Consider the following 25,097-nt stretch of genomic DNA (forward strand, 5'->3'; position numbering starts at 1 on the left):
TGTGCTGTGACCTGGGTGCTGGGCACTGGGGTCTAAGTTCTAATCCCCCTGCTGTATGTAGGGTGCATGATGGTGTCTGCTGGTTACACCCCCAGGAATGCCAAGCACCCTCTTTCCTTCTATGGGTACCTCTCTAGCTGGCCTTTCCATTCCCAGTGTAACTCCAGAGCAGAACACAGTTATATTTTCATTCTCCACCCCACTCATACCCCATACACACGCCCGGTCTTCACTATCTTGGAATAAGCCCATGGCTCTTCTTAAAGATTTACAGAGCTTGGCTGTAAAAATGCCAAGAATTCAAGAATTGGGGCGATTACAAAAGAAAATCATCCTGAGATTTCCCTGGTCTGCGAAAGCAGCTCCTTGAACCTCTTGGGTGAACTCAGAGTGGCTCTCAGCCTCCTTCCTCCTTATGAATCTGGTCCCCTCCAAAAACAACAAGACAAAAAATTACAGAACTCGTGGTTTAGAAGATTTTATCAGCCCTTCCATCCTAGATATGTTTTTCTTCATCTGAAAACTTGATCAAAAATTCATGCTTTTCACTACCTAGCAGCCACCTGGCCACCTGTTTTTGTGTTATTTTAAAAAATCAATTTATATCAACTGCTAACAGATCCTAGTGTGTTCAAAAGTCTCAGAGAGAAAAGAACAAAAGAAATGGGTGGGCTGATGTTGTCCTGTTTGTCTGAAATCTGGAAAAGATTGGGAGGAGAAGGGGCTTGCATTCTCCTCCACAAGCATGTGTGTAAAATAGCTCTGCAGCCTTTTAGGCAGGCAAAGGCTCGAGTTTCTGCATGTATTCCTGACATACTGTAAAGAGATTTCTCTCTCAGGCTGGGGATACAGCATAGTGGTTATGCCAAAGACTTTATGCTTGAAGCTTTGAAGCCCCAGATTCAATCCCCAGCACCATCAGCCAGAGCTGAGCAGTGCCCTGGTTCGTCCTCTCTCTCTCTCTCTCTCTCTCTCTCTCTCTCTCTTTCTCTTAAAAATAATAAAGGTCTGGGCTGACAGATAGTGTGCTTCTTTGCCATGTGCACAACCAGGGTCAAACCTGGCCCAACCACATTGAAGTTTTGGTGCTGTGACTATCTAGCTAGCTAGCTATCCCTCTATCTAAAAATAATAACAATAATAATAATAAAGATCTTTAAAAATGTTTTAAAACACAGAGAGGTTTTTATCCCAGGACCCCCTTCCATGGCCATTTCAATGCCCCTTACTAGCACTGGGTTCTGACAGCTGAATCAGTGTGCTGTTCCTGAGTACAAAGTCAGAGTCCTCACCTCTGCCTGAAGATAGAAATCCTGTTTATAGGCTTTTTATCCTTTGGCAGCTAGCACAGAAACTGACAAATAGTCTAAGCTCCTAAGTGTCCACACTGAGTGGCTATTTGAGAGGGAGCTTATAAGGCAGTGCTGAGGCAGGGCCCCCAGGAGGGTGGCTGGACATGTGATCTGCTGGCCACATGATCTGCTGGCCATGTGTGGAAGGCAGATGTGGGCCCCAAGTTCAGGATGCAGAGGAGAAAGTATCCCTACAGGAACTCAGATATCAAGCTCTTTCCTTCCTTCTACACCCTGTGGCCTGTGGGTCTAGATTTGCTCCTTGATGGCATTCAGAATAAAGTTAGCAATTTCCATTACAAGTGTCAATTTTGTCATTCATCATTACATTATATGCCAGTGCTAAATGCAGATGTGCAAGACTTTAACCCCTGGTAAAAGCTCCAAAACTATACCATTCACATGTCATCGCTCCCAGGCAATGGGCATATCTATTTTGTTTCTACCCAAAGAGTGGAAATGATGCCCAAAATTTACTCAACAGGGATGATTTCATTCCTCAATGTCTGCAGATTCTAGCAATGTCTTCTGCCCAGTGGCTGAAGAAAAGCACCTGGCTCTGTCTTTCCTTCCCTCTGTGTCACCATTTTCAGTCTGTATTGATAGAGGCAGGAAGTGACAGAAAATGAAAGGGTGGAAGGTCATGAGTTTGCCTGGTTTCCTGTGCTTCTCAGAATGGATAGCTTTCTCTTTGTACACAAGCCAAACTCTGGATCCAACAAGCAAGCCTATTCCCCCACACCCTCTCCCAAGCTTGTGGGTATCACTTGGTGTGGTCACAGAGGTGGCACATGGCCTTGTATTTGCCTTGAAGCAGGTCCGCAAGGATACCTTGGCCCACTGCCCACAGGAATCATGAGCATCAAGGAAGGTCTATGTTTACTGTGCATAGCTCTTCTACTCAAACCTGTGCTCTCCACTCCACTGGACTTCACTTGCAAAGCACAAGTTCAAAGGTAAATTACTATAAGAATTATCAATATGTCAACAGAAGGGAGTCGGGTGGTAACTCAGTGGCTTAATCGCACGTGGCGCAAGGTGCAAGGACCAGCGGAAGGATCCCTGTTCGAACCCCTGGCTCCCTACCTGCAGGGGAGTCACTTCACAAGTGGTGAAGTAGGTCTGCAGGTGTCTTTCTCTCCTCCTCTCTGTCTTCCCCTCCTCTCTCCATTTCTCTCTGTCCTATCCAGCAAGGAAGACAGACAACAATAATAATTACAACAATAAAGCAACAAGGGCAACAAAAGGGGGAATAAATAAATTTTAATAAATAAATAAAAGATGTCAACAGAATACTATTAAAGCAAACACAGGGCTGATCCTACATGAGCTTGTCCAGATAGCTGACCCATGGAGCCAGCCCAGCCTCAACCCTTGGCCTCTCTTTCTGGCTATATCTATGAATGGTGGCCCAGTGCAGAACAAATCCTTGAGACTAGTGAGACCCTCAAGTGCCCTCTGATTACAGCTAATATCTTTGTTTTGAGGAAATAATCGAAGCATCCCTTTCTTTATCTAGGTTTCCAGCCATCTGTGTGTGCTACATCATTCATGTTTATTCACTTAGAAGTGAAGGAGAGAAAGAGAATATTACTCTGGCACAATTCAATTCCAGGGATTGAACTCAAGACCTCATGCTTGAAGAGTCCAATGCTTTACCCATTGTGCCACTTCCAAGACCACATCATTTACATTTTTAAAACTCAGTGTAGGTCATATGCTTATAGGTTTAGTGTGTTTAAGGCTCAGGAGAAAAGAACAAAGGCAGGAGTCAAATTACCCTTTTTGTCTGAAGTATGTAATAGATTGAAAGTCAGAAAGCTTCAAGGTACTCTTAGGCTTGTTCAGAGATACTTTTCAAACCATTCCAGACATGACTTTTTTTCCCCCAATTCCTTTTATTTTTATTTAGTTCTATTTTTTATTTGTGATTAATAATGGGTTACAAGATTATAAGATTGCAGGGTATAGTTCCACATCCCACCCACCATTAAAATTCTGTATCCCTGCTCTCCCGCCTCCCAAAAGATAACCACCATAGTTCTCACAAGTTTCAGAGACAGTTTGCTTGCTTCTTATTTCCTTTCTTTCTTTTCTTTTTTGCAAGTCAATAGACATAACCTTTTCATTTATTTTTAATTGAAGAAGTATCCTTGGTTTATAAGACTGTAATGTGTTTTTGGAGTACAATTCCCCACCACTTGTGGGGAAGTATGTGTTGTCACACCACACCCAGAATCCCACCCCCATGGGGGACTCCCTCCCAGCCTCCCCCAGAATCTCCTTTGTATCTGAAGCTCTGCATTCAGAATCTAAGGGTCTTGGATTTGACTCCATCTCTAAGCTTTTCTTATGAGTGAGACCACCTAGTGTGTGTCCCTCTGATTTATTCCACTCAACATAATCCCCTACAGTCCAGTTCACAGTGCAGCAGAAGGCAAGAGCTCATCTCTCCTCCTGCTGAGGAGTATTTCTTTCCTTCCTCTGTATCTTCTCCATACACTCATCTGCTGCTGGGCTGTTCTCATAGCTTGGTTGTTGTAATAGAGACCTTTATGAATTGCTGTTTGTGTCACCATCAAATAGATACCTTGGAGTCTGGTGAGCTGGGTCCCATGCTTAATATTCTGAGTTACTGGTGGCCAAGGCAGTGTGTGTCCTTTGAGCTGGAGAGGAGAGGGGGCACCAGAGTTCTGAGTGATTGCATATTGAGGGGGCCCTTTTACCCACACAGAGGCTAGCCCCTCAGAAGATAGAAGCTTCTGTCTCTGCAGGGAGTGAGCTGAGAAGTCAGGGTTGGAAGTCCTGGGAGAGAATGAAGCATGTCAAGGGGATTCACAACTTCCTGTTAGCACTCAGCAGTCAGCTAGGGGCTTTCAACACAGCAGGAAGCCTTCAGATCCAGGCCAGTGCTGGAGAGCAAGCAGTCATCCAGGAAACTGAACTGAAAAAGGAGGTTTCAAGGAAGCCCCCCTCCCATCTTCTTAATTCAGAAAGGAAATCCGGACTAGAAGGAGCAGTGGTACACACTGAGCCAGGAACAGTATTTGCACCTGTGCCTTCAATTCCTTCCTTTGTTCCCCATTCAGTCTAGGATTTAATTTACTGCATAAATAACACTAGTGACCAGTAACTGTTTCTATCATTAGGGTTTATGGTTGCATGGCTGGCTGTTCTCCACAGTGCCTGCAAACTGATTTGGTCTGAGCTGCAAACTAGGGATGTATCGATGTTTTAAGGTTTAGAGTGAGCAGGCAGCAAAATAGGGAGTGCAGTGGAGGCTACAGTGTCCTGCCCAGCCTGAAGTGCTAATCTGCTGAGTGCCCTGGTACAGCTGAGTAATGAGCACAGCACTGCCCTTGAGCCCAAACTGACCAGGTCCATTGCTACATCTGCATCTCCCAACTAGTGAAAGATATAGACACTTGAACCTTTTTCAGGGACCGCAACTCAGAAACTGGGGTGCTGGGGATGGGAAGGTGGGAAGACCCAGGGGTGTGTTTTGAGCTAACCCTTCAGGAGCCTTGATGTTCCTCAAAGAGTCTGAGAACCCTGCTCTCAGGCTGGGTTCTAAAATGTTCTTTGTTCAGGCAAAGGTCACAGGTGTACTGGGTAGAGAGAGCAGGAGGGAACACCAAAGATGGCACCTCAGGGTTATTTCAAGCTGAAAATGGCTGTGGTTACATGCAGCTGAATTTCTGGGAGCTGTACGTAGTGAGTGGGAAGCAGAACTTGGGACTAGAATGCCACCAAATACCACAAAACAATAATAATAAGTTATTCCCTTTTAAATGTTATCTTTAATAGTTGTTTTAGGGTCAGAGAGATGCTCATCAGCTAGGATACAAAGCTTATCATGAGTGTGGTCCAGGTTCAAGGCCCAGCACCACATGACAGCTACTAGATTCTGGCACTCCAGTGTCTCCTTCCCTCCATCTGTCTCTCTCTCTCTCTCTCAGTTTCTATGTGAATGAAAAAGTTGGCCAGGAGTGTCGGAGTCCTGAAGAGGACGCAGCTTCTCAATCCGACCAAGTCAGCTGACCCACTCTGTTTTGCACCAGAGGAAGGGGCTGAGAGGGTCAAATCAAGGGCAGCAGGGGTGAGTACGAGCTGGGGGTTCTTGCCCTGTGGATAGTGGCAAGAGACAAGCCAAGGATCACGCCAGGACGCTATTTGCCTATGAATAGTGCATTTATTGCATGGCAAGCAAGAGTTTTTATAGCCTGGGGTAGGGGGGACAACAGGGTGACTATGGCCTAGCCTTATATGGTCAGAAATGTTAAGAGATACCTTACATGGTCAAGATAGCAGGGGATAGAGAGATGATGAGGGTCTTCCCAGTAACCGTTGGGTAAGTGGTCAAGCCAGTTTGGAGAATGAGGAAGCGAAAACCTCCAGCCAGCACAGAAGGGATGTGGACCCTTGCATGGAGACTCATACGGGGGCTGGGACCCTTTCGGCAGGTTCTCTCTTGCTCAACCCATAGAGGCGAAAAGCCCCTGAGGAGACTGACAGGAGGCCTTTACCTCCCAGTCATCCAGGGGCCCCCCTGGATGGCCCGTGCCATGCTCAGCCTCGGCTTATGCAAGGCCCCACACAGGAGATGGGGAAATTGCACCTATGTAAGGTCCCAAGGCCTCAAAATATAGTAATTTTAGCTTCTGACTCTATCCTGCATATATATTTTCATCTTTTTTAATTTTCTTCTTTTTATGTTTATCTCTTAACATACTAATTTCTAGTATATTTTATGTATATCAACTCTGGTACACTAGTAGGAGGTATTCATTTGGTGAATGTAGGGAATTAAGCAAAACTTCAAAGCAATGCTAAAATAATTTAGATAAATACTATGCCCAGCCGCCTCCTCTTGGGAGGAGGTTCCCAGAATGCCTAGCTCCAGTGCTGTGCAATGTAGCATGTTGCACACAGTGATATCTTGGGAATTACAGGCTATTCTAGACTGTTCCAGTCAGGTATGTTGTAAGGCCTCAGAATACTCAATCCTTACATCCTCACAGTCCCAGGAAGTCGATGTTCTCATCCCATTTTACAGCTGTGGACTTTGAGGCCCAGAGAAGTTGAAGGTCTTCCCACACACCCATAGTTAACAATGGGCAAAGCTTAGCTCCAGATCCAGGGAAGGAGGTTTATCCTCAGCATCAGTGGAGGTGCAAGGGGAGAAGCTTGTCCCTTGACTGGGGATGGCATGGCATTTCAGAACATAGAAACAGGCTGAGTTTGTGAAAGTGGAAAGCCTATCTTCCCAGCTCTCCAAGTCGCTGGTAATACAGCTAGTTGGGATCTTGCAAACTTCCTTCCCCATTTGTGAAGTTAGCAAAGCAGTATGCAGATAATGCTTATTGCATGTTAGCGTCACCCCCAGTGATGACGAGCCTTCTCTCCAGAGCCCTGTGTGCTCATTAGCTTCTGATGTCACCAGTGTGGTCCAGCCAGAGGCAGTGGCAGTGGGGCTGTCAGCCAGGGCCAGCACTGGGGAAGTGCAGCTCCCCCAAAATGGAGCCTTTGGTGGGGAATCAGAGTATTGGGACTGGGTCCCTACTTTTCTCAGCCTTACTGAACGAGAGTGGAGAAAGGAAATCCACCCTCTGGGTCTCAACAGCCAAACTGTGGGAGTGAATTGATTTCCAGGCTCCCTTCTCCAGCCCCTGAGCCTGGGCTGTGCAGGCAGCTTCCCAAGAGTTGGGGACAGTGATGATGGCAGTGGCCATGTGGTTGGTGAAGGTTGGGCAGTATTGCGGGTTTCTAGATGTTGAATGCCAAGTCTGTTTCCCTCCCTCTATAGTTCATGCAACTAGAGCCCTTCCTTCTGATTTGGAAAGCAGCAGGGGAACAGAACAAGCTTATTGCTTAGTTGCCATGTAAGTGTGTTATTTCCTTGCCCAGAAAGGTCAAGCATCTGTCAAAACAGAAGTTCTTGTGAGCCTGGTTCTCCTGCAGACAAGAGATTCAAATGCCTTCCAAGGGGATTCTGAGTCCCAAGGAAGCACGTTTCCACAGACCTCAGCTGAAGAAGTGGGGCTTGTTTATCAGGGAGCTTAGTAGCTGCCAAACTGTCTTCAAGAAATGACATCATCTTCTGGACTTCAGACCCAGCAGGCTTTCACCCAAGTCCCAGAGTGAAAATTGAAAATTTAAATATGGCTGCATGCATGTTCTCAACTCTGGTCCATCTGTCCTGGGGTGTGGGATCACCCCCCCTCCCACCCCGCCCCCTGGCATCGTCTGAACTGTACCCAAGTCATGGTCCTTGTCTGGGAGCTGCAACTCCTCCATGGAGTAGTCTTCTGGACGTCCTGCCAGGCCAGGGCAGCCCGCTCCAGAAACAAGGCTAGAGCCATTTTGAGAGCAAATGCAAAATGGCCGGAGTCCTCTCTGGAGATGTCAACCATTTTTGCATCACTCAGGCATTTGTTGTTTTCACTTCCTGCCCTTTAAAGGGTGGGGTTGGGGGGTGGCTAGGCCTTTCTGATGCCCAACAAGCAGCTTGTGAATATACAGCGAGGAGGACTATCATGAAGGTTTCTGCGGGCAGCCTCTTAGTGCACCCCCAAACCTCTCCCTTCCAGCCTGGCCAATTCTTGCCAACACACAGAGCATCCAGTCTGCCACTGATGGGGGAGCAGTGTGCCATCAGCCAGTATGTACTAACCATTCCCTTAGGGACCTCTCTCTCGTAACTATAAAGGATGAGGAGGATGCTGGGGTGTGTGTGTGTGGGGGGGGGTTTTAATCAGGGCCACACAACTGGGAAGAGTTGTTGTATGTTTTACATCGGGTTCTAGTTCTCCCCCACCGAGAGAATTAGATCAGTCCAGTTAGTTTCGCGGGCCTGCTTGGCCCCGCCCCGAAAGAACCCCGAGAGAGGGTTCCTGAGTTCCAGTGAGACAGAGTTGGAGAGGGTTCCTGAGTTAGAGAGTAAGAAAGAGTGCTTGTGCCGCCGCAAAGAGACAGCAGAGTTCTGTTTGGTGATTAGTTTGTCTTAGTTTATGAATCGTTGTTCCTGAATAAAGAAATACAGCTTCCCTGCCCAGCCGTTGTCTCCGTGTCTCTGTTACCCGCCCGTGAAGCTAGCCCGGTTAGCAGGAGCCTACGAATTTTAACGACAAAGAGTGACATTAATTTAAAAATCCCAAGTGTGGGAGCCCAACCGCAAGAGTCTCCAGCTTATGCCTGACCCTCTCAGGGGCCAAGGATCCTGGGAGCTCTGCCTGTGACTCTCGTTGTCATAGTCACCTGCTCTTCTGGCCTTCTCAACTTCCTCCAAGACTTAGAACCCAGGTGTTGAACCCATGGGTAGGGCAGGTGGTTAGGTAATAGGGATAGCCTGCCTCTGATTCTTCTTTCCAACTGTGGACAGAAACCACCAGTGATGGGAGAGTGGCACTGCCTGAGTGTCTGGGGTTGGCAGCAGCATTTGCTGTTGTCACACGGAGTCAGTCCTGAGGTCTAGGTACAGCTTCCAGCCAGACTCAGCCCAGACTCAGTCTCCCTGGATGAGTAAGGGGTCTGGGAGATGTGTTAGCAGTGAGAGGAGAGGAGGAGGATCTGGCCTCTGGTGTTCCCAGCATCCTCCTGGCAGAGATGGCTGCCCTGAACTGGGCACTAATCAAAGAAGCCTGGTGCAAGGGCAGAAGCTGGACAGCACCCCAGTCTCATGAAAGAGCCTGGCAGGAAGCAAACTACAACATGTTCCTAGGAGGCGGGCACTGGGAACTTGGGCAGGACACACTGCACTGGAAGCCAGGGGAGGCCAAGAGGGCCCTTTAGAGCTTCACAGGTGAAGCCGGGCAGGGGGTGGGGTTGTTTGTCCTTCAGGCTGAGTATCCTGGAGTAAGCATCCTTCTCTGTGAGGTGGGTCCAAGAGCTTCTGCCTCATCTCCTTGTGAGCTCCTGTAGTAGGGGTCCCATGATTACTGTTGTTACCACTCCCATAGCGTGTGCAGGTGATCGGGGATAAAGCCTGAACAGGATGTCAGTAGTAAGACCTGTTCCAGCTTACCAGCCCCTGTTGTTCTCCATGGAGTAAGACCCCCTACCCAGGCAGATACCATGTCAGGCTCTGAGAGAGAGTCTGGAGCAGAGTCACAGCGTCACCCAGCCGTCCCACTGCTAGGTGTCCACCCCAGTGGAAAATGGGCATCAAAGCCATATGGGTGGCTGGGTATTCAAAGCAACTTAATTCACAGTAGCAAAAGGGGTAAACAGTCCAGACAGTCATTGGCAGGTACATATGGAGACTCAAGATGTGTTGCAGTCTGCTGGTGGGAATGTAAATTGGTCCAACCCTGTGGAGAGCAGTCTGAAGAACTCTCACAAGGTTAGAAATGGGCCTACCCTATGATCCTGCAGTTCCTTTCCTGGGAATATATCCTAAGGAACAAAACACACATAGCAGCAGAATTTGTAACAGCCCAAACCTGGAAGCAACCCAGGTGTCCAACAACAGATGAGTGGCTGAGTAGGTTGTGTGATATATATATACACAATGGAATACTACTCAGCTATTAAAAATGGTGAATTCACCTTCTTCACTTCATCTTGGGTGGAGGCTGAAGGAACCATGTTAAGTGAGATGAGCCAGAAAGATAAGGATGAATATGGAGTGAGCTCACTCATAGGTAGAAGCTGAGAAATAAAAAAAAGAAGAGAAACACAAAGCAGAACTTGGACTGGGTTTGGTGTGTTGCACCAAAGTAAAGGACTCTGGGGTGGGAGGTTTCCAGGTCCTAGTGCATGGTGGTAGAGGAGGACCTAAGCTGGGAGTGAGAGTGTTTTGCAGAAAACTGAGAAATTGTAGACATGTACCAACAACTGTATTTACTGTAAACCATTAATCCCCTCCCCCAGTTACAAAATGTGGCACAGACATCCAGTGCAATAGTATTCACCCACAAGCAAGGGATGGGGTGCCGATATGTTCTGGGATCACATGCACCTGCTAAAGAGAGCACAGAAACCACGTCGTGTCTGCTTGCACTGATATGAAATATTCAGAGCAGGCAAATCCATGAGTATAGAGAGCAGAGAAGAGGCTGCCAGGAGGTGGGAAAGTGCCCACCTAATGGGCACACAATTTCCATTTGGGTGATGAAAAATTCTGGAGCTTGGTAGTGATGATGCTTGACACTGGATCGTACACTTTAAAATGGATGGGCAAGGGAGATAGCTACATTGGTAGCATGACAAATTCTCATGCCTGAGGCTCTCAGGGCCCAAGTTCAATTCCCAGCACCACCATAATAAGCCAGAGCTGAGCTGTATTGTAGTATAAACACATGCTCTGGGCTTAGTTCAAAGAGCAGTAGATTTTCCTAGGTGGCATGAGGGTTTTAGTCCTTGGCACCTGCCTCCCCTGCCCCTTAGCTGGGTCCCTTCATGCAGTCATCTATCTTGGGCTGCCAGAAGGCTGAGCTAATCAACTCTTGACTGCCCACAGTGCCCACTGTAGCCTGCCTTCCCTCCAGGCACTGGACTCTGCTGGTGCTTCCAGAATTCACCTTAAATAAATATTCATTCCCTAACTCCAGGCTCAGCTTTCTAACTTGCTGAGCCAGATGGGTTGATTTTATTTCACTTCATGACCTGGGACACAGACTCTGTCCTTCCCTGAACCAACCATCACAATGAGCTTCCCAAATTTCAGTCTTCATACCAGCCTCCCCCCCCCCAGCACACACACACACACACACACACACACACACACAACCATCTTAGTTTTCACAGTTTATATAAAACATTCTGGTAATCCTCTTTCCTTCTTTCTTTACAACTTCCATTGTTTTGTCATCTGTACTCCACATATGAGTGAAACCACCTGGTAGTTGTCTCTTACCTCTTCACTTATTTCCCTTAGCATAATCACCTCCAGTTCTGTCCATTTTGTTTGAAATGACACAATCTCATCTTTTTTTATTGCAGAGTAGTGTTCCGTTGTATATATAACCCACGATATCTTTATCCACTCATCTATTGTTAGACACTTAGGTTGTTCCCACGCTTTGCCTATTGTGAAGAATACAGCTATAAACATAGGAGTGCATTTGCCCTTTCAAATTAGTGCTTGCATGTCCTTTGAATGTATACTGGACCATAGGGTATTTCCATATTTACTTATTGAAGTATTCTCCAAACTAATAAGCTGTAAAATTTCAAGTGGTCAGTGTAGAACTTGGATGCCTTTCCAATAGATAAAACCAGCACATATATGTTATATAAAACTTGGTGAAATAGAGCTTAGAAAGTAAGACTGAGTGATGGTGCACCTGGTAAAGTCCACATATAATCATGTGCAAGGACCCAGGCTCTAGTGCCCACACCCCCCTGCAGGGGGAAGCTTCACAAGTGGTGAAGCAGTGTTACAGGTGTCTCTCCTTCTCTCCATCTCTATTTCCTCTTCTCCTGTTGATTTCTCTCTGTCTCTATCCAAAAAAGAAATAAAATATTAAAAAAGAAAGTAAAATGTTGATGAGAAATGAAGGAGAAGACTAAGAAAATATGATGTTCAAGTATACTTTCATAACCTCTGACTTCAACTGGATAAGGAGAAATCCAGAAGGATTTTTTTCCTAATGTCAACTGTACTATTTCTAGGACCATCTTTAAGAATAGTCCCCTCATCTCTCATTTGAGTCCCAATTTATAATCTCAGCTTGATTTCTCCATAATTCCAGAGCATGAACAGTTCTCTCTAATTTTTACCCTGCCTTCTTCCACCACTTGCTATTTTGAAACTCATCTTAATATCGACTTTAATTAACTATATTAATATTTATATCCCCTCCCTTTAAAAAAATGACTTCCCTGTCTGAACCAGCCTACTTTGCTAAAGTCAAATTTTGGTTTTCTGCAGGTAAATTCTTCGTGTTAAATAATACAGCTCCAAGTTCATCCTAAAGATCTCATTGGCCTTATTAAACAATTCATGAGTCTGGCAGCTTCCCATATCACCAGGAGAGAGCTGCTCTGGAAAATGGTACAAAATGAAAGGCTTCTGCAGACAGAAAGAGAACAAGATAAGGTAATTATTTCAGACTTAGGTAACCTACCCATGCAGAGTGTAGAACATACTTGTGGGAGATTATCTCAACTCCTCCCAAGAGTGGAAAACATTAACTCAGTGGTGCTGATCAGAAAAAGTCCACACTGACCCCTTAAGACTACGTTCCTGGGAGAGGCTGAAATGACAGTGATAATTGAAACTGCTGTTATATCAGGAATTGAGTCCTGGGGGCCTTAGCACAAGTGGCTCTATTTTGGGCTTGTTGTTTTCTGTTTAACAGTGGTCACTAGCAGATGGCATAGACCAAGGTCCAGAGTCCCTGAGACTATCAGGTACATTTTCCTGGCTTAATTTTTTTTTACTTATTGCAAAAGAGAGGGAGAGACCACAGCATTCATGCAGTGCCAGGGATAGAAGCCAGGGCCTCAAACAGGCAAGGCATGTTGCTCACTGTTCCAAATGATACAATCTCATCTCTTTCGATTGAAGAACAGTGTTCTGTTGTGTATATACCCTATAATTTCTTTATCCTATCATCTGTTGTTGGGCGTTTAGGTTGTCTCCATACTTTGGCTATTGTGAAGAATACAGCTATAAACGCATGAGTGCATATGTCTTTTCAAATTAGTGCTTTCCTGCCTTTGAGTGTATGCCTAGGAGTGGTATGGCTTTGTCACTCCTTCCTGTGGAGCCACGACTGCCATGTTCTTTTTTTTTTTTTCTAAGAATTTGTTCATTTATTTATTCATGAGAAAATAGAAAGAGAAAAAGAACCAGCCATCAGTCTGGTACATGTGCTGCCGGGGATTGAACTCGAGACCTCATGGTTGAGAATCCGATGCTTTATCCACTGCGCCACCTCCCGGACCACTGACATGTTCTTATTTGTTTGCTATTTTTGTTTGTTTTGTTTGTTACTTTATTTTTATTGTTTATTTACAAAATAACAAGTGTACAATTCCACATTGTTCCCACCACCAGAGTTCTGTGTCCTATCCCCTCTATTGGAAATTGCAGTAATTCTCCCAAGGCCACAGATATGGGTCAATTATTTCTGTAACTATCTGCCTATCTATCTGTTCTCATTTTTTTTTTATAGTCCTGCCTTCTCCTTTATTTTGAGTCCTAGATATACCTATTACTACTTCCATATGTCTTTCATTTTTCTTCTTCTCTCTCTCAGTCCTAATGGAATTGGGTTTCAGAGTCCTCTAGTCATCTTCCCCTAACATATCACCCCTTCTGGGAGTATAGACCAAAATTCTTTTGGGGGGTACAGAAGGTAGGAGGTCTGGCTTCTTTAATTGCTTCTCTGCTGGACACAGGCATTGGCAGGTCAATGCCTACCCCCAGCCTGTCTCTCTCTTCCCCTATTGGGGCAGAGCTCTGGAGAGGTGAGGTTCCACGACTCATTGGTGAAGTCATCTGCCCATGGAGTTCATGATAGAATCATAGTAGCATTTGCAACTTGGTTTCTGGAGTGGAGTAAGTCATGAGGCAGGACAAAAATGTTTAATAAATGGGAACCAGGGGGCCAGATAGTAGCATGCAGATTAAACACACATAGCACGAAGTGCAAGGACCAGTGTAAGGATCCCGGTTTGAGTCCTCCGCTCCCCACCTGCAGGGGGGTTGCTTCACAAGTAGTGAAGCAGGTCTGCAAGTGTCTGTCTTTGTCTCCCCCTCTCTGTCTTCCTGTCCTTTCTCAATTTCTCTCAACAATGACAGCAATAACAACAACAACGACGATAAACAACAAGGGCAACAAAAGAGAAAAAATGGCTTCCAGGAGCAGTGGACTTGTCGTGCAGGCACCAAGCCCCAGCAATAACCCTGGAGGCAAAAAATAAATAAATAAATAAATAAATAAATAAATAAATAAAATTAAAAAGAAAAGAACTTTAAAATAAATAAATAAAAATAAATAAATAGGAACCAGAAAGTAGGAACTGAGCAGGTGAGATTAGGGATTTTAGCATGGTAAGAAGCTAAGAAGACTATTTTAGGTATGGCCCTTGGAGCCCATGATTTTAGTGATTTTTGCCTGAGCTTAACAGTTAACATGGAGGTGAGCTAAAAATATTGTCTGGGAAGATGGTGTCAGAGTTGAGAACAGGGCTAGAAAGCTGAATTATGGCAAAGAGTAGCTCCCAAACTTGAAGAAAATAGATAAATACAGTTAACTGCTTACCACATCAATTTGACCCAGGGCCCATGTATATTCATTTTTTAGTGCTGGAGACTGACATGTTCTTTCTTTTTAAAAAATATTTGTTTATTTATTCCCTTTTGTTGCTCTTGTTGTTTAATTGTAGTGGTTATTGATGTCATTGTTGGATAGAACAGAGAGAAATGGAGAGAGGGGGAGAGAAAGACAGACACCTGCAGACCTGCTTCACCACCTGTGAAGCGACTCCCCTGCAGGTGGGGAGCCAGGGGCTCGAACCGGGATCCTTATGCCGGTCCTTGTGCTTTGCGCCACTTGCTCTTAACCGCTGCACTACCGCCCGACTCCCAATGTTCTTTCTTTTAAGACTCTTCTGGGTTGCAATCATGCTTTAGCATCCGCTTGGCATTAAGATTGTGAAATCACAGCACACCAGGTTCTTTCTTTGTTCTCTCTCTCCGAACCTCACAAGCACCCCTCAAAGGGGACCAAGATGGGAGGGAGCTCCCTGAAGGGGTGCCGTAGGTGACAAGGAGCATTCACACCAGACGGTTTTCTCTGTAGAAAAAGTTGCATTAATTTCTCCTTGGCTCGAAACTGTATAGGGTTGAGGAAGTATGCAGGCTCATGTCTCTGTCTGTAGATGAGCTTTTTTTTCTCCACCAGGGTTATTGCTGGGGTTCAGTGCCAGCACTATGAATCCACTGTTCCTTGTGGCTATTTTTTCCATTTTTTCCAATTTTTATTAGATAGAACAGGGAGAAATTGAGAGAGAAGGGGGAGATGGAAAGGGGAAGAGAGATAGAGAGACACTTGCAGACCTGCTGTTCCACTCATGAAGCATCCCCCTTACAGGTGAGGAGGAGTGACTCGAACCCAGGTCCTTGAATACACAGAAACGTGTTCAACCAGGTGCACCACCACCTGGCTCCTTTTTTTTATACATAAAATATTTTATTAATTTGATTATTGGCTAGACAGAGAGAAATTGAGAGGGAAGGGGGAGATGGAAGAGAGACAGAAAGACACCTGCAGCTCTGCTTCGCTGCTCCTGAAGCTTCCCCCTTGCAGGTGGGGACCAGGGGCTTGAACTAGAGACTTTGTGCATCATTACATGTACACTCAGCCAAGTTTGCCACCACCCCAGCCCCTTTTCTTTTTCTCAGAATAGAGGCAGAGAAAAGAGAGGGAGAGGGGGAGGGGGAGAGGGAGGGGGAAGGGAGAGGAGGGAGAAGGGGGAGGGGAAGAGAGAGGGAGAGGGAGGGAGAGAGAGACCACAGCACTGAGGCTTCTTTCAGTGCAGTGGAGGCTGGGGTCAAACCTGGATCACAGATGGCAAAGCAGCGCAATGTCCAAGTCCCTAAACACACTCTGAACTGTGCACCTGCCCATCTCTGATCTGGCCTCTTTCCCCACCCCCATGCCACCCCACCCCACCCTAGAATAGGGGTGCTGCAGAGGGAGGGGCAGTGAATGGGGCAGAGGAAACACCCGGCGAGGCAGTGAAGCCAAGGAACTGAAGAAAAGCCTGTCTCCTCTCAGACAAGGGAGTAGCCTTTTGCCTTGCACAGAAGGCCAATTCAGTGCACCCAGAGAGTCCCCTTTACCCTGACATTCTGAGCCCCTGTCTGCTCTGTCTGACAGTTTACCAGGCAGAAAAAGTAGCAAGTCTGCCTTTCTCTCCACAGCTGCCTTCTGCCTCAGCTCCATGTCTTCTCTAACACAGTTTTCTCTTTAAGATATTCCTAGTCTTGGCTTTGCAAGTCTGAGGCTTGAGGGAGGTGCTTGCATAAACAGTCCCCAAAATAGGCTTGATCTCAAACTCTGCTCCCCTACTGCTGACCCTGGGGGCCAGAGGACAGCTGGACTGGGCCAGCGACAGAAGGACCTTGTCGCCACCCCTGGTTCACCAGCCCAGCAGACACCATCATTTCAGGCTTTTTCTCTCTCTATTTCCCACTCCACCCTGCCTCTCAGATGTGCTCAGAAAAAATGGGTCTTGTCTTTTTTTAACAGGAGGACTGAAAATCTTAAATTGCCTTCTTTCAGGCCTGCAAATAGCAATCCCAGATAAGACAGCCACCTTTTTCTCTTCTCTCTTCCTGGCTCCCTGTCTCAGGAGCAAGAGGGCTTGAAATAGAAGGCAAAGCACTGACTGCAGGGTGAGAGGGGGTCCACTAGTCTTGGCCCAGCACAAGTCAAGGAGAATGGGGTGGAAGGGTGAGGGAGGAGAAAGAGCTAGAAATGAGCAGGACCCATGCCTCTACACATTTATGGTTCTGAACAAAGTTAGGGGATTTCTCTAGAGGAGCTGCTGTGGGAGCGTGTGTTCAGGTACCCTAGGAAAAGGGGACCCTCAGAGGTCTGTCCTCTTTCCCAGCAAGGCCGTTGTTGAGACTGGACAAGAAGCACACAGGATAACTCAGCACAGTAGCTTCCAGCACCCTGTCACTCCCCCCCATGCCACCCTGCCCAGGTTGCCCATGTTAGGACAGACAAGGGGCCTTGGTTCTGGGTCCAAGACAGGGAGTTTTAAAACTGAAGTCCTGGGTGCTAAGGACTGTGCTAGAGGCCTCGCTGAGATGAGCAACACCCCTGCCATGTAGATGGCTTCCCCATCACCTCTCACAGGTAAGGCCCAGGAGCTTGCCTGAGGACTCACACATCTCATCACAGGCCAGGTGTCAGATGCAGAGGCTCTTATGCACTGTCCTGCTAAGCTACTCGGCCTGCTGACCTCCTTCCTCATTTGTAAGGTCAAGGGCCTAGGAGGACAGGTGGTAAGCCCGTGGTGACAAGGTGCTTCTCAACTGAGCTGCTCTGATAGTGTGCAGGGCTGTGTCCAGACGATGTCAAGTGCAGGCTCGTTGTGTGTGTGTGTGTGTGTGTGTGTGTGTGTGTGTGTGTGTGTGTGTGAAGTACACAATACCCTGAAATTCTAATGGGATAGGGAATAAGAATCAGAGCACTGGGCCCAGACAGTGGCATACCGGGCAAAGCACAAACATCATCACCACGTGCAAGGACTGAGTTCAAGCCTCTGGTTCCCTTCTGTAGGGGGAATCTTCTTAAGCAGTCAATAAGTGCTGCAGGTATCTCTTTGTCTCCTATTTCCCCCCTTCCAACTCATTTTCTCTCTATCCCATCAATTAAGAAGGGAAGAAGGGGAGAAGGAGGGAGGAAGGAAAGGAAGGGGGGGTAATGGAAATGGGAATGGTGGATTTATCGTGCGGTCACTGAGCCTCAGTGATAACCCTGGTGGAAATTTTAAAAATAAATAAATAAATCAGAACATAGCAAGACCAGAGCAAAACCCATAAGTTAGAACCTACGTAACGGGCCAGGTGGTGGTGAACCTGCTTGAGTACACATGTCACAATGCACAAGGACCCAGGTTCGAGCCCCCAGTCCCTACCTGTAGGGAAAAAGTTTTGCGAGTGGTGAAGCAGTGTGACAGGTATCTCTCTGTCCCTCTCTCTTCTCTACCACCCCCTTCCCTCTTGATTTCTAGCTGTCTTTATCCAATAAACAAATAAAAATAATAAAAAATGAAAAAGAAGAACCTGTATCAGTGGACTGGGGAGACAGCACAGTGGTTCTGCAAAAGACTCTCTCTCATGCCTGAGGCTCCAAGGTCCCAGGTTCAATCCCTAGCACCACCACAAACCAAAGATGAACAGCAATCTAGTTTCTTTTCTCCTCTCTGTGTCTCACTAAAAAGTAAAATAAGTAAAACTTAAAATTAAAAAAAAAACTTGTCAAAAGGCCAGAATCAGGATACTGAGGTATCAAAGGTTCTGTGCAAGCCACCTTCCTGCAGCATTATTACCTGCCTCCAGCCAGCACACCTGTGCATCAGGCAGACTGGCAGCCCTTGGTGGGGGTCTGGCAGAGCTAGAACTGGCTCTGGTAGCAGGCAGTGGGCAGCAGTGCTGCCAGGCCCTGGCCCAGCTCATGTCTCTTCACAGGCGCAGCAGCATGGCTCACTGCAAGACCGAGCAGGATGACTGGCTCACCGTCTACCTCAAGTACTTGCTCTTCATCTTTAACTTCTTCTTCTGGGTGAGTGGACTTTATACCTGGCTCCTCCTCCGGTCAGGTTCCCCGGACAGCACTGCCCCCTACCACCGGCAGACATGGGCATGGCAGTGTGGAGAGAGGAGGGTCTGGCCTGAGTGTGGGTAGTGGGGCCCCAGGCCTCTGAGCCTCCCTGTTCCAGCTCCTTCTCCCCTGGGCTACGGCAGAAGGGCACAGCTGCTGCTGGGATCCTGGGTTCCAGCATGTCTCAGGATTGAAAGACTAATTGTGACACTTATCAACAAGCATGAGACTGGTCTGGAGTGGACACACCACACACCAGTGTGTTTACTGAGTGTGACCCTGAACAGACATCTCTCATGATATTCATGAACAAAAGTCTGCATGACATCAGAGCATGGAACGAGGAGCATGAGAAGCATTTCTGCAGAGGGACATGAATTATGACGATGAATGCTAGACCACCACAGCACACACCCGTAGCTCACCCTCTGGCTACGCACAGGCACACGTCATGTCCATATGTGCTTCCCATAGTCTGTGAGGGCAGCAGTGTTGGTCACAGTATGTGGCTGTAGGCCTTTTTGCCTTGGGGGGGACTGATGGCCCAACTGTTTGTAAACTTATGTCAGCCACCAGATGCCCCTCAGAGAACAGAAACATGAGCCAGAGGGGGAACACGAGCAACTGCAGGTGGCCAGCATTCCTTTTGTTCTGTACACGGCTTTTTTGTGATAATACAATAGAAAATAAGCTTGCATCCAGAAGTAACAGGCATTATAATTCAGGGTTCTCCAACATCAAGAAATCAGAGTCATGTGGGAGATGTGATCACTGCACGGTTTCCAGTGAAGCCCACCCTAGGGGTGGGCGGGCTGTGTGCCCCAGAGTGGTTCTTTTTTTCTCTTGCCTCCAGGGTTATCACTGGAGATCAGTGCCTGCACTATAAATACACTGCTCCTGGCAGCCATTTTTTTCCATTGTTTTTGTTGTTGCTGCTGCTGTTGTTGGGTAAGACAGAGAAACAGAGAGAGGAGGTAAAGACAGAGGGGGAGAGAAAGATAGATACTTGCAGACCTGCTTCACCATTTGTGAAGCAACGCCCCCTGCAGGTGGGGAGATGGAGTGCTCGAACCAGGATCCTTATGCCGTCCTTGCGCTTAGCACTATGTAAGCTTAACCAGGTGCACTATCGCCTGCCCCCGCCCCAGAGTGATTCTACTGTCCTCCCCTGAGTGCCCCCCGGTGAGGTCTCCCTGGAGGAGTGGATGGAGTCTATCCACTTGAGAAACATCCCCAAATAACAGGGAACAGAATACAGCAGAATACAGAATGCAGCCAGCCTCTGGCAGATGTGTGCTTTGTCTTACACCCTTGTTCCTTTGAGGGGGGTGAAGAAGCCTAGGCTGCAGGCTCTGTAGCAACAGTGGGGCCTTGCCCTGGCTGGAGCTATTCCCCTAGACACTGAAACAGGACCATTCCTGACCTCTTGGGGTTGTTTAACAGATACCCCCTTAAGAAAGTATCTTTAGGGGGTCAGGCAGTGGTGCACCCAGTTAAGCGCACACATTACCATGTGTGAGGACCCTGAATTGAGCCCCCACTCCCCACCTGCAGGGGAGATACTTCACAAGAGGTGAAGCAGAGGTTCAGGTATATCTCTCTTTCTTCCTCTCTATCACCACCCTCCTCACAACTTCTCTCCACCCTGTCAAATAAAATAAAAAGGAAAAGTGGCTGCCAGGGGCAGTGGACTCATCATGCAGGTACTGAGCCCCAGCAGTAACCCTGATGGCAGTAAAAAAAATAAATTGAAAAAATAAACATTTTTCTTTATTTATTAACATGAGAGAGGGAAGGCGAGAGAGAACCAGAGCCTCACTCTGGCACATGTGAATCGAGAATTGAACTCAGGATCTCCTGATTCCAAGTGGCTCTAACCACCACAATACCCCCCCCCCCCCGAGGCAGCTGTGACCTGAGTTCTATGAGGTCGCTGGGACGTGTTTCTGCTCTGGCCAGCCCTCACCTTGAGGTGGCATGAGCCACTTTCTGGAGATGCCCCTTATATCTATATGGGATGCCCCTAAAATCACAGGGTGGGGGTGCTCAGCGGCTGAGGCCTCAGTTATTCTCACCCAAGGAAAGGAGCCCCAGCCATCTACCATCACCTCCTCTGGGAGTGGGGTCCAGGAAGCAGTGTCTGAGTGACTCTACACAGTGCCACCTCTTAGGGGAGAGGGGAATGACTCGTCAGGCCCTTCTTCCAGGCTCTGACTGTCTGGGGTGGGTCCAGGTTCTAGAGCTCCCTGGGCAGGGGTTCAGCTAGGCTGAGCTGTCCCACCTGAGGAGGGCCTGGAAGTGAGGAGGCCACAGAGACGACGTGCACAAGGTCTGAGCTTCCATTTCAGCCCCAGCCTGAGAGCATTCCCCTGTACTGAACACTTGCCTGTGACTGTCACCTGATTAAGGGCCCCCATCCCAATCCAAACATGCCCTTCTTTGTGGTCCCAGATCCAACCACAGCCAGCACTCTGGCCTGGAGTGCCAGAGTGGAGGGGAAGGGGGATGGTTAGTGTAGGACAGGGTGTGCCTTGTTGCTATAGTAACCACACCCACCAAAAGCCAAGCTTCCTGGCCTTCTATGGAAGTTGCATCCATCTTGGTGTGGTTGCCCAGACCTCTTCAGCCTGCTCCAACCCTCTTTCCTGCACTCCTGGTGCCTTTGATTAATGAAAGATGAGAAGCAGCTTGTTTCATCATGAGCGCATTGTGTTTGGCAGCCAGCAGCTCTCAGAACATGCGGTTCTTGAAGGGAAGTCTGCAGAGGGGTGTTCGGGGATTGCGGTGGGGAGCTGCAGGCTCACTGCAAGCCCCTCACAGTAGAGGTGGGTGCAGGCCTGGAGAAAGGGAGGGACTGTCTTCAGACCACACAACACATCATACAAAGTCTGGGCCATCACCCAGACCCCAGATTGTGAGTGGGGAATTGAGGTCTTTCTAGAACCCTCCTTTGATGCAATTCCATTGGTCCTGGCTCAGGAATTCCTTATGGGCCATGAAAGCTTGTGTGGGATCATGTGTCCTCACAGAAATATTTTCTTTCTTTTTTAAAAAAATTTATTTCTTATTTTATTTGATAACACAGAGAGAAATTGAGAGGGCAGGGAGAGAGAGAGAGGCCTGCAGCAGTGCTTCACCACTTCTGAAGATCCCCCCCCCACCCAGTGGGGAGCAGGGACTTGAATCCAGGTCCTTGTGTATGGTAACATGTGCTCTACTGAGTATGCCACCAAACCCCAGAATTGTTTTTCTTCTTGAGTCTTTATATATTTATTTAATAAAAGAGATACAGAGAAAGCGAGTGAAGGGAGCACTGCTCAGCTATGGCTTGTGACACTGGGGATTGAACCTGGGACCTTAGAGGCTCAGTCATGAATGTCATTTGCAGGTCCACTGTGCTGTCTCCCTGGCCCCTGTTACAGAGATGCAAAACCCTCTCATAGCCCAGGCCTCACTAGCTCCTAGCAGCATCCACTGTAAGACATGCTGTCATTTCCTGTAGGTCTAAGAAGCAGTGCTGCCAACTATGTTTGTCAGACACTGTGACTACCAAGAGGCATCTTTCGTTGGAATTGAACATGGAGAAATGGCCGCTGCAGGGCTGAGTGCAGGCCTCCCACCACCTCTGTCTGCAGGTGGGGACAGGGCTCTTCCAGGAGAATACACACATGTTAAAATTCGGTGACTCCAGCTGGCCGGGCTAGCTTCACAGGCGGGTAACAGAGACGACCAGAGACATACAGCTCAGCAGGGAAGCTGTATTTCTTTATTCAGGAACAATGATTCATAAACTAACCCAAACTAATCACCAAACAGAACTCTCCTGTCTCCTGCCCACATGGCGGTGCCAAGAACTCTCTTGCCTCCTTCCCCCGCAGCGGCGCCAAACACTCTCGAACTCTCCAACTCTGGAACTCTGTCACTCTCCAACTCTCTTACTCTCGAACTCTGGAACTCTGGAACTCTCTCGGGGTTCCTTGGGGCGGGGATAAGCGGGCCCGCGAAAACTAGCAGGACTGAACCAATTTTCTTGGCAGGGGGAGAGCATACAACTATTCCCCCTTTTCTTTTTAACTAAATGACCACAGTATCAGGGGTGTGGGGTGAACAGAAACCTATATCATGCAGGCATTTTTAAAAAAGAAACTGGCACAAACATGGAGAAACATGTAAGCAAGTAACAAGAACCAGTGTGCTGCCAAGGGAAGGCCTGAGGGGGCCATTTTTTTTGCCTCTGTGGACAAAACTTTATCAGCTTAAAAAAAAAACATTTCTTGCCTCTGGGGAGCATACATGTCTCGACGGACATTTGCATGGGGGCGGGGAACGGCCTAGAGTCCCAAAGGCAGCTGGCTGCAATTTACTTACTATGAAACAAAACTTGTTATTAGCATAACCACAGCACAATCTAAAATTTCTAATAGAGAAGGAATTTGAGACTTTTACATATCAACAACGTCTTTTTAACCTTTTGTTATACCCATTCAAGATGGAGACACACCCTAGGTGTGAGCAGGAAAGAAAACCTCAGGCATGAGAATAATTAGCATAGCCATTGTGTAATCTACCATTTCTAATAGAGAAGGTAATCGAGAGGTTTACATATCAACAAGTCTATTTAACCTTTTGTTATACCCATTCAAGATGGAGACACACCCTAGGTGTGCACAGGTCTTGTTTAGACCAACTTAGTTAAAATATATTGATTGTTAACTAATTTTTACCTCAGACTTTAAATGTAAGTTAATTTTATCTTTATGAGAATTATGTTGAAAACCTTTTTCATTTAACTTTGCCTAGTAAGAATTTAGCCTTAAAGTTACTGTTTACCAAACTTTAAACACACACATAAACATGGTCATTAATACACAAGGAGAGAAACCTTTGTTACAAAGACATGTCATTTTAAACACGAATTTAGATGTGTACTGTCTTAGTTGTTGGGGGGGTCACCATCCGGAGGTGGCTTCCCGTGCAGCTCCATTTCCGAGCAGCTCCGCTTCTAGGAATTGCAGGTTGCAATCTCTGCACAAATCTCTGCGTACTCCAGCTTGTCTGCCTTCAGACCGGAGCTGGAGATCTCGGCCAGGGTGCCCAGTTTCGGCAGGGAGCCCAGGGGTCCAGGAGGTCCGGGATCGTTCCAGAATTCATAGCACGAGGGCAGGCGGGCCAGCCTTGTAGAAGGCGCGGGCCGAGGTGCCCAGGGGTGGCGGCCATGATAGGCTGCCGCGGCCCTGCCCCATAGCCCTGTCATGTCTGCTGCCCTGCTTGCAGTGGCAGAGCAGCATGGAGGGATCACGCGTCCAGTGCCCTGCGCCACGCGATGGAGAGCCGGCTCCTGTGGGCTGGCCTGCCTGCTGGCATTGGGCTCCTGCATGGTGGCATCGGGCTCCTGCGTGTTGGCATCGGGCTCCTGCGTGTTGGCATCGGGCTCCAGCGTGTTGGCATCGGGCTCCAGTGTGTTGGCATCAGGCTCCTGTGTGGTGGCATCGGGCTCCTGCATGCTGGTGTCGGCCTCTTGTGTGGTGGCGTCGGGCTCCTGTGTGCTGGCGTCGGCCTCCTGCGGGCTGCGGGGCTGTGGGGCTGCGGGAGCAGTGCGCGGGGTTGTCTGGGCGCAGCCGGCTGGCTGGCTGCTCCACCAGGTGGAAAAGGCAGCTCTGCGCCTTGCCTCTTGCCCGCTGGCTCATCCCGACTCCACTGGCTGTTCTGAGTGCGCCCGAGTGAGTGGAAACCACAGAGTGGTCCAGAGATAAATGTTCCAGAAACAGCAAAACAGTCTCGTGAAGAAAGAGCAGAGGCCTTTGGAGATCTCTTCACAAGCAGAAGAGAAGGCCATAGTACATAGGTAGCCAAATTGTCTTCACTTATCTGAGAGATGCGCAGGTCAGGTCCACGTGGGCACCATTTGTTGCTAAAATTCGGTGGCTCCAGCTGGCCGGGCTAGCTTCACGGGCGGGTAACAGAGACGACCAGAGACATAAAGCTCAGCAGGGAAGCTGTATTTCTTTATTCAGGAACAACGATTCATAAACTAACCCAAACTAATCACCAAACAGAACTCTCCTGCCTCCTTCCCACATGGCGGTGCCAAGAACTCTCTTGCCTCCTTCCCCCGCAGTGGCGCCAAACACTCTCAAACTCTCCAACTCTGGAACTCTGTCACTCTCAACTCTCTTACTCTCGAACTCTGGAACTCTGGAACTCTCTCGGGGTTCCTTGGGGTGGGGATAAGGAGGCCCGCGAAAACTAGCAGGACTGAACCAATTTTCTTGGCAGGGGGAGAGCATACAACACACACACTGTCAGCCTCCTCCAGGACCCATTGGCTAGGCTCTATTTTTATCGGAGGCTGAAAGGGAGAGACACCAGAGCATGGCTCCACCATTCATGGAGCTGCACTTGTCTCTTTTCCCCCATGCAATTCCAGGAGGAAAATCTAGGGTCTCCTAGATGG

General features: G+C 47.8%; 1 protein-coding gene across 5 annotated transcripts in view; it reads left to right on the plus strand.

Moving 5' to 3' along the window:
• Positions 1 to 25,097, plus strand: part of TSPAN11 (tetraspanin 11) — a 46,702-nt gene that overhangs the window by 4,576 nt on the left and 17,029 nt on the right. For 2 of the 5 annotated variants that reach the window (XM_060190268.1, XM_060190267.1), the window contains 2 exons: positions 2,167 to 2,308; positions 18,511 to 18,604. In XM_060190268.1, coding sequence (XP_060046251.1) covers positions 2,208 to 2,308; positions 18,511 to 18,604 — 195 coding nt within the window. In that variant the 5' untranslated portion in view covers positions 2,167 to 2,207. Of the gene's footprint in view, positions 1 to 2,166; positions 2,309 to 5,311; positions 5,452 to 12,225; positions 12,394 to 18,510; positions 18,605 to 25,097 lie in introns of those variants that run through there. The other 3 variants (XM_060190270.1, XM_060190269.1, XM_007526273.3) reach the window with 3 other exon arrangements.

Source organism: Erinaceus europaeus, chromosome 4 (assembly GCF_950295315.1).
Source record: "Erinaceus europaeus chromosome 4, mEriEur2.1, whole genome shotgun sequence".
In the NCBI taxonomy this organism is placed as follows: domain Eukaryota; kingdom Metazoa; phylum Chordata; class Mammalia; order Eulipotyphla; family Erinaceidae; genus Erinaceus; species Erinaceus europaeus.